General features: G+C 48.4%; 1 protein-coding gene across 1 annotated transcript in view; it reads left to right on the top strand.

Annotated features, from left to right (window-relative positions):
- The first annotated feature begins 6,135 nt into the window (after positions 1-6,135).
- myt1lb (myelin transcription factor 1-like, b) overlaps positions 6,136-9,996 on the top strand; it is a 117,001-nt gene continuing 113,140 nt past the window's right edge. Inside the window, exons 1-2 of the mRNA XM_026306339.1 lie at positions 6,136-6,220; positions 6,305-6,626. Of these exons, the coding sequence (XP_026162124.1) occupies positions 6,136-6,220; positions 6,305-6,626 (407 nt within the window). The remainder of the gene's footprint in view (positions 6,221-6,304; positions 6,627-9,996) is intronic.

The following is a 9,996-nucleotide window of genomic DNA, read 5'->3' as shown; positions in this document are numbered from 1 at the left end:
ATGAGATATGTGGATGTATTCACTCTCGTGTGTGATGATCTTCAAAAAAAATTATATTGTCCTTTTATTGTTGGATACATAAGGAAGAGAAACTGAAGGTGAGATGATGTCAGGTAAAATGGGGGAGAACAAAAATGGTTTGTATTTTTACAGTTAGAACTTAGCAAATCTTGTATTTCAGCCTGAGGAATTAGTGCTTTCAAGGAAGGGCTTTCAGGCGGTCAAGAAACTGTTGGGACTGCAATGCTGAATGTTACTGACTGCTACAACTGTCATGATCCGCTGTCTGGACTTCCTGTTTTGTTTTATTTTGTGGATCATGACAGGAACTGGTTTGGTTGTTTTGTGTTGCTTGTTCGTTGATTGCTGATCTGTGTCACCTGCGGTCCGGGCTTAAGTAGCAGGGATCGTGGGGACACAGATCGCCGGATTGTTTGTCCTTGACTCCCGTTGGATTCACGCTACGGCAAGTAAATGTTTCATTGTGTACTGTGTTTGGCTTAGATCGGAGGAATCTGTAGCTTACGGCAAATGTACTTTTTCTTGTCGCTTCCCTGTTACGGCTCGGATGAGTTAACTCATGACTGTGCTTTCCACGAAGAGAAATAGACTCGACGTGGGGGACGCCTTTCTCTTTTGTGGATTACTTGTTGACTGTTGTCACCTTTAGATACAGGCACATACTGTGCTCTCACTCCGGAGGAGTCTCGGGTGCGAGCACTGTTTGCTTTGTTTTGTCACTGCTACATTTACCTGGTTTTCTCCTGTTTCCTGTTTCTGAGTCGGGAGAGAGCCCAGCCTCTGGTAGGCCCCAGAGGGACCCATACTCGTCAGATATTGCTCTGCGAACCCGCCACGGACTTACCACTCCCATCTCCGAGGACCAGCCCGGCGGTACCGGAACTGGCCGTCGGAGAAACCAACTCCTGCCGACCTTTTGGATTCACAGCACATCTCCACCGGCCTGCATTCCCACTTCACATTCTGTTGTACTACATTAAATAAACTTTGGCTTAATCTGCTTCTGTGTCCTGGGCACTTGTGTCAGACGAGGTTACGATCCATACAATTTGATACACAAATCATGACAACAACTTGTAAAGAGAATTGGTTCACACTTTCTGTAACCACTATGTCAATGTCAATATATGAACTATGAAAGGAAATTTCCTGTAATGTTTATTGACATTTCCTTAACAGTTTACTGATGTAATACATGTAGTGACTCTAAAACACAGTGAGAAAGGGAGAAGCTGGGTGAGAGAGATGGTCAAAACAGCAAGCAAACAACATGAAATGTATTTACATGTGTTATTGTCTCACTTTTGTTTGTCTCTTTGGATTTCATGAAGCAATGTCTGCTTTGGTGAATACAATGTTGTCATAACTTAAGAAATAGGCAAACTATAAAAACACAGTAAGACCCAGTTATTCTTTTTAAAAGCCAGAAGGAGAGTTCTGTTTAAAGCAGTTGATGTGGTCTTGCTGGGGTAAAGTCATGCTGGTGTTACAGAGTGATTTGCTTTGTGCGGTGCTTTGATGCATGAAACCAACTACTATACTTTGTGTTGATGCAGAGTGTTTTGCAATAGGGTGCATATTTGTCAGTAGTTGTAAAACTAACAGCTGTTTCCTAATTTTCCTTTCCTTTGTTTCCAAATACTTTGGTGCCTTTATGTGCTCTGGATAACAGATGTTATTCAGTTCCAGCAGGTTAGATTGAACTGAAGTGTATTGGGGAAAAGTATCAGTTTTACATATTAAATTAATAGCAAACTTTTTATTCATTCATTCATTTATTCAACCTGACATACATGTTTTTGGACTATGGGAGGAAACCGGAGTACCCTCGGAAAACACACGCAATGTTATGTGTTGAGAAGGAAGAGGACCCACTTGCAGATACGGAAAATAATAAGTCTTTATTTAATCGTCTCGTTCTGGGGAAAGTTTCTCCCAGGGCAGCAGTAGCTTGCTGGCAATGGGCAGAGAAGGAGTCAATGGCACGCTGCTGGCAAGAGTGGAGGAAGATCGTCTAGAGCAGGGGTATTCAACTACAGTGGGTACGGAAAGTATTCAGACCCCTTTAAATTTTTGTGTCATTGCAGCCATTTGCCAAAATCTAAAAAGTTCATTTTATTTCTCATTAATGTACACTCAGCACCCCATCTTGACAGAAAAAAACAGAAATGTAGAAATTTTTGCAAATTTATTAAAAAAGAAAAACTGAAATATCACATGGTCATAAGTATTCAGACCCTTTGCAGTGACACGCATATTTAACTCACATGCTGTCCATTTCTTCTGATCCTCCTTGAGATGGTTCTGCTCCTTCATTGGAGTCCAGCTGTGTTTAATTAAACTGATTGGACTTGATTAGGAAAGGCACACACCTGTCTATATAAGACCTTACATCTCACAGTGCATGTCAGAGCAAATGAGAATCATGAGGTCGAAGGAACTGCCCAAGGAGCTCAGAGACAGAATTGTGGCAAGGCACAGATCTGGTCAAGGTTACAAAAGAATTTCTGCAGCACTCAAGGTTCCTAAGAGCACAGTGGCCTCCATAATCCTCAAATGGAAAAAGTTTGGGACGACCAGAACTCTCCCTAGACCTGGCCGTCCAGCCAAACTGAGCAATCGTGGGAGAAGAGCCTTGGTGAGAGAGGTAAAGAAGAACCCAAAGATCATTGCGGCTGAGCTCCAGAGACGCAGTAGGGAGATGGGAGAAAGTTCCACAAAGTGAACTATCACTGCAGCCCTCCACCAGTCGGGGCGTTATGGCAGAATGGCCCGACGGAAGCCTCTCCTCAGTGCAAGACACATGAAAGCCCGCATAGAGTTTGCCAAAAGACACATGAAGGACTCCCAGACTATGAGAAATAAGATTCTCTGGTCTGATGAGACCAAGATTGAACTTTTTGGCGTTAATTCTAAGCGGTATGTGTGGAGAAAACCAGGCACTGCTCATCCCCTGTCCAATACAATCCCTACAGTGAAACATGGTGGTGGGAGCATCATGTTGTGGGGGTGTTTTTCAGCTGCAGGGACAGGACGACTGGTTGCAATTGAAGGAAACATGAATGCAGCCAAGTACAGAGATATCCTGGAAGAAAACCTCTTCCAGAGTGCTCAGGACCTCAGACTGGACCGAAGGTTCACCTTTCAACAGGACAATGACCCTAAGCACACAGCTAAAATAACAAAGGAGTGGCTTTGGAACAACTCTGTGACCGTTCTTGACTGGCCCAGCCAGAGCCCTGACCTAAACCCAATTGAGCATCTCTGGAGAGACCTGAAAATGGCTGTCCACCAACATTCACCATCCAACCTGACAGAACTGGAGAGGATCTGCAAGGAAGAATGGCAGAGGATCCCCAAATCCAGTTGTGAAAAACTTGTTGCCTCATTCCCAAGAAGACTCATGGCTGTACTAGCTCAAAAGGGTGCTTCTACTCAATACTGAGCACAGGGTCTGAATACTTATGACCATGTGATATTTCAGATTTTCTTTTGTAATAAATTTGCAAAAATTTCTACATTTCTGTTTTTTTCTGTCAAGATGGGGTGCTGAGTGTACATTAATGAGAAATAAAATGAACTTTTTTGATTTTGGCAAATGGCTGCAATGACGCAAAGGGTGAAAAATTTAAAGGGGTCTGAATACTTTCCGTACCCACTGTAAAATTTAAAGAGGTTCTGTCACGAGTTGCGTAGATACGCTGGGTGGAAGGAGGAGAAGCAGGACCCAAATGCAGGTAACACAAGACTTTATTCTCCAAAACACAGACTAATTCCAACTAATGCTTTGGCAACTAAACAAAGGAACAAGGGAGGTATAAATAGGGAGAACACAAAAGGTGATAGAACACAGGTGAACATAACGGGAACAGGTGAAACTCATGAACACAAATTACAACATAAAGCTGCCAGAGACCAGAACAGGGGGAAAACAGGAAGTCAATACAAAATAAAGGTCCTCTGACAGGAAGTCCCAAGGGGACTCATGACAGGTCCAGTTCGAGAAAATTTCTTGAAGCAAAGGTCTGGAAGATCATAATGTCTAACTAGTTAGTGTGATATATATTTAAGTAGCCTAGTAGTTTTATCAACATCTGCATGTAATCCTTACCTGACTATCAAATCCAATGAATTCAGTACAATTCAAAAACTTTCTGACAATATTTATTGTCATATAACATACAACTGAACGTATCTGTATGGCTGTAGATATGTATAATGTTCTCTCATTAACTAAGTTCTCTCTCTTTCTCCGTCTCACTTTACAGTTTCTCTCCCTTTGTTTTCTACATGTATCGCTCTCTTTCTTTTTCTTTGTACTGTCTTTTCATGCAGTGTTGCCAACTCGTCAGTAAGGAAAGTAGCTATTGGCTGTCCTAAAAGTCTCTAAAAGTCGCTGAATGATGTCATCGTGTAATTTGCATAATGTCCATGGCACATGCTGTAATTTTCCCAACTTCAGAAATGGAAAGTAAGAGACAATTGTGATTCTTTATAAGAAATAAGAGACAGAATAAGGGACACTCAAAATATTTGTACTGTGCCATATAATGTAGCATGACCTCCTGCAGTTAATAAGTTCTCAGAAATAATTACATTTGTCTTGCTGTAAATGACTGAGGCTGTTTGAGTCAAATGCAATGATTTATTTTAGACAAAGAACATTTTACTTTTTTTATTTTATTTTATTTTTTTATTATGCCATGCATCAGTACAGATCACGCACATACATGATCGCACCGCGATTCATTTGCAGTCAGGACACGGAGGCGTGAACATTTCCTGCTGTGACTGCAGCTGGGAGGGAGGGACTGCTGCGAGAGGACTGGGCCGCCTGTGAAGGCTTTGGGACAGGGGAGGGGCCCGCGGCTGCAGCTGATTTGCCGTCTTACTGCGGCAAATTGAGAAGTGTAAGAACCGTGCAGTAGAGACACATCAGAGTCTCCAAATGTCTCCAGTAACACCAGAAAAAGTCGCCAGATTTGTCGCTAGTCACTTTTAAAAAAAAAAAGTGTCGCTAGAGGGGTCTGAATACTCGCTAAATATAGCGACAAAGTCGCTAAGTTGGCAACACTGTTTTCATGTGTAACTTGCCTCTAGCCCTGTTTACACTGTAGAGTCGTAATGTTTACCGCCTGGGATGCACAGACTTGATTGGCTGAGTGGTATCACGTGGGATGGCTCAACTTGCATGCAATTGGTCTGTGTGTTTCCACTACAGTAAAGTCTAAAAAAGCTGCGCCGGTGGAAATAGAAGCGCCCCGTTAGGTTTTTAATCACAATCTTCTGTTTTGGCTGTAGGTCCGAGTCCGTATGGGGCGGCTTCTGGGTCCGCACCCGGACCGCGGTCTGCCTGTTAGTGACCTATGGTCTAGAGGCTGGAGAGTGGCAACCTGTGGGGAAATCACTCAGTAAGAATGAAGCAAAGGCTTAAATAGTGTTGAGCCACATGTAGCTACTACCAATGAGGTAGACTGACAAACTGGCAACTTGACTGGTGATCTGGTATCTGGTGATTGCACAGTCCCCCCCCTCAAGGACCGGCTGCCAGACGGTCAAGACGAGGCCCACTGCTGACCTTGGGTGGGTGGAGGGGGTCACAGGAGGAGGGCCCCAAAAGGTGGCCCCGACTAAATTCCGAGGGTCTGCCCCAATAACACCTCAGAGTGTAGGGTGAATCACCCCTCAGGCAGCCGAAAACCTGGGTTTGTTCTGGAGGTCGGCCCCTCCGGGGCCCAAGAATCTGGGAACATTTAGGAGGATGGCCCCTCAGGTGAACGAAGACCTGGAGCTGCTCTGGAGGACGGCCCCTGAGCTGAACCCGACTCCGAGGTGGTTCCGGAGGACAGCCCTTCAGGAGAGCTGGGATCCAAGGCTGTTTGCGGGAAAAACCCCTGGGAAGGCTCCTTGGGTGAGCTGAGGTCTGAGGTGAGAGACCAGCCAGAGAATGAGGTGAGGGACTGGCCAGAGACTCAGGTGAGGGGCTAGCTGGAGACTGCTGTGGCGCTGGAGATTCTGGCTGCTGTCGCAAGAAGGCAACTCTAGGCTCCGGCATGAAGGCAGCTCTGGGCCCCACCGAGAAGGCAGCACTGGGCTTGGGCTACAGGACCGAAGATGCACTCTGCCGGTGCCACCAATGGTGGTGACGCTTTGGGACAAGGAGCTCAGGCCGGTGGGAGTGAAAGCTCAGGCTTAGGGAGTGAGTCTGGCAGGCAGGTTGGGGACTGGAGATGGAATTGACCCCCTCCCACATCACCTTTGTCGTCGCGCTGCGGGCGTGTAGGTAGCGGGGACAGGTCCCATAGAGCCAGGGTCGCGAAAGTCTTGAACTCCTGCCAGATGGCGCCAGATACTGAGGATCTGACGTTAAAGCCTCGTTCTGGAGAAGAATTTAATAGTTGCTCGGTCAGAGACGAAGGCCGTCTTGTTCTGGAAAAGAAATTAATAGTTGCTTGGTCCAAGATGAAGGGCGTCCTGTTCTGGGGAAAGTTTCTCCCAGGGCAGCAGAAGCTTGCTGGCAATGGGCAGAGAAGGCCCGGGAAGGAGTCAATGGCATGCTGCTGGCAGGAATGGAGGAAGATCGTCCAGAGGCTGGAGATGCGCAGGTGAGTATGGCCAAAGAGTGGCAACCTGCGGGGAAATCACTCGGTGAGAACAAAGCAAAGGCTTAAATAGTGTTGAGCCACATCTAGCTACTACCAGTGAGGTAGACAGACAAACTGAAAACTTGACTGGTGAAGGTCCAGAGCTTTTATGGCAGTGGAGTGTCTGGTGATTGCGCACTTCCTCGCCTGGCACACCTGCAGGCAATAAAGTAGCAAGACACATAGAGACAGAAGGAGAGGGAAGAAGACACATAAGGGAAAAGGAGCGGGGCGGCACTTCCGCCTCATGACACGCAAGCACAGGGAGAACATGCAAAGTCCACATAGAAGGAACCCGGGACCTTCTTGCTGTGAGGCAACAGTGCTAACCATCCATCTTCTTCCGCTTATCCTGGCCCGGGTCGCGGGTGCAGTTGGGATACAATCAGGGATACCCAGACTTCCTTCTCCCTGGATACTTCCTCCAGCTCTTCCGGGGAGACACCGAGGCGTTCCCAGGCCAGCCAGGAGACGTAGTCCCTCCAGTGTGTCCTGGGTCTTCCCCAGGGCCTCCTCCCGGTGGGACATGCCCGGAACACATCCCCAGGGAGGCGCCCAGGAGGCATCGGAAACAGATGCCCGAGCCACCTCAACTGACTCCTCTCGATGTGGAGGAGCAGCGGCTCTATTCCTAGCTCCTCACCCTGTCTCTAAGGGAGCGCCTGGCCACCCTGCGGAGGAAGCTCATTTCAGCCGCTTGTATCCGCGATCTCGTTCTTTCGGTCATGACCCAGAGCTCATGACCATAGGTGAGAGTAGGAACGTAGATTTACCGGTAAATCGAGAGCTTCGCCTTCCGGCTCAGCTCCTTCTTCACCACAACAGACCGGTACACCGACCGCATTACTGCTGCCGATGCCCTGATCCGTCTGTCAATCTCACGTTCCGTCCTTCCCTCACTCGTGAACAAGACCCCGAGATATTTAAACTCCTCCACTTGAGGCAGGATCTCTCCCCTGGCCTGGAGATGGCAAGCCACCTTTTTCCGGTTGAGTACCATGGCCTCGGATTTGGAGGTGCTGATTCTCATCCCAGCTGCTTCACACTCGGTTGCAAACCGCCCCAGCGCACGCTGGAGATTCTGTCCATAAAAGTAATGAACAGAACCGGTGACAAAGGGCAGCCCTGCCGGAGTCCAACGTGCACTGGGAACAGGTCTGACTTACTACCGGCAATGCGAACCAAGCACCTGCTCCGTTTGTACAGAGACCGGATAGCCCTCAGCAAAGGGCCCCGGACCCCATACTCCTGGAGCACCTCCCACAGGATGTCACGAGGGACCCGGTCGAATGCCTTCTCCAAGTCCACAAAACACATGTGGACTGGTTGGGCAAACTCCCATGAACCCTCGAGCACCCTCGAGAGTGTGTAGTGCTGGTCCGGTATTCCATGCCCAGGATGGAAACCACATTGTTCCTCCTGGATCCGAGGTTCGACCACCGGCCGGATCCTCCTCTCCAGCACCCTGTCATAGACCTTCCATGGGAGGCTGAGGAGTGTGATCCTCTATAGTTGGAACACACCCTCCGGTCCCCCTTCTTAAAAAGAGGAACCACCACCCCGGTCTGCCAATCCAGGGGTACTGTCCCCGAACGCCATGCGATGTTGCACAGGCGTGTCAGCCATGACAGCCCAACAACATCCAGAGACTTGAGGTACTCGGGGGGGATCTCATCCACCCCCGGTGCTTTGCCACTGAGAAGCTGCTGAACTACCTCAGTGACTTCGGCTTGGATGATGGATGGATCAGCCTCCGAATCCCTGACCCCTGCTTCCCTTATGGAAGAGGTGTTGACGGGATTGAGGAGATCCTTCCACCATCCGACAATATCCTCAGTCGAGGTCAGCAGCTCCCCACTTCCACTGTAAACAGTGTTGGTAGAGCACTGCTTCCCCCTCCCGAGGCGCCGGACGGTTTGCCAGAATCTCTTAGGGGCCGGCAGGTAGTCCTTCTCCATGGCCTCACCGAAATCCTCCCATACCCGAGTTTTTACCGCCGTCACCGCCTGGGCTGCAGCACGCTTGGCCCGGCAGTACCTGTCAGCTGCTTCGGGAGTCCCACAAGCCAACCAGGCTCTGTAGGACTCCTTCTTCAGCTTGACGGCGTCCCTTACCTCCGGTGTCCACCACCGGGTTCGGGGATTGCCGCCACGACAGGCACCTACACTCTGAGGTGTTATTATGTCCACAGAAGGGCGGCCCCACGTCGCTCTTTCGGGCTTTGCCCAGCTGGGCCCCATGGGGGGAGACCCAGCCACCAGGCGCTCGCCTACGGGCCCGAACCCCAGGCCTGGCTCCAGGGTGGGGCCCCGGCTTCGCCATGCCGGGCGACGTCACGGTCCTCAGTTTTTGCTCCATAAGAGGTCACTGAACCGCTCTTAGTCTGGTCCATCACCTAGGACCTGTTTGCCTTGGGAGACCCTGCCAGGGGCATATAGCCCCAGACAACATAGCTCCTAGGATCATACGGGCACTCAAACCCCTCCACCAAGATAAGGTGGCGGTTCAAGGAGGGGAGTGCTAACCACGAAGCCCAACATATCAAACTTTAAAAAAATTTGCGAAGCTATTGACTCTTGTTGGAAATCAATTATAAAGGTAAATAAACACTAGAATGTAAATAACAACAATCTTTTTTTACTAAAAAGCTAGTGAATAATGTTAACTGATATCTATCATTCATGCTTTCACTGTTTTTGTGTGTGTGTTGGCATGTTCTAATTTTAGCGTGTGTCATGTGAGCGTGTGCTGTATGTGTGTCTGCATGTGTCAGAGGAAATGAGGTGACCTGCTGCATGTGAACACACTCTGACAGAATGCCTAGTCAAATGTCTGGGGAGAGTCGGCCAGTCGGCTCTCCTGTGTGTCTGCAGGTCCAGCCACAGCCCAAACACACAAGGACAAAACACACACACGAACATGCTCAAGATTAAACATAACACACAAGGAAGGACAAGCATTAAAGCTGTAGGCGCAACACACACACACACACACACACACACACACGCACGCACGCACGCACACACACACACACACACACTCGCGCGCACACACACACACAAAAGCACACATCAGTGACTCAAGACTCCCTTCCCTGACAGAAGCCCACACTCTCCACTTCTCTCTTTCTCTGCATGAAGCCATGACGACTGTAACTACTTGAATGACTATTCTGAGCCGTAAGACTGAGGACATTTTGACTAGTGCTTACTTTCTGTCACAAGTTTAGATGCTGTTGGAGGGTAAGACTTGATTTTAGGGTTAAACTTAGAATCAAGTTTAGGGTAGAGTTAGGAGGTGTAAGTCAATGTAATGATGTAATGTGTGTATG

Source organism: Mastacembelus armatus, chromosome 22 (assembly GCF_900324485.2).
Source record: "Mastacembelus armatus chromosome 22, fMasArm1.2, whole genome shotgun sequence".
NCBI classification, from domain to species: Eukaryota; Metazoa; Chordata; class Actinopteri; order Synbranchiformes; family Mastacembelidae; genus Mastacembelus; species Mastacembelus armatus.
Note: the sequence above shows the minus strand (reverse complement) of the source record. Positions and strands in the feature narration are given on the sequence as shown.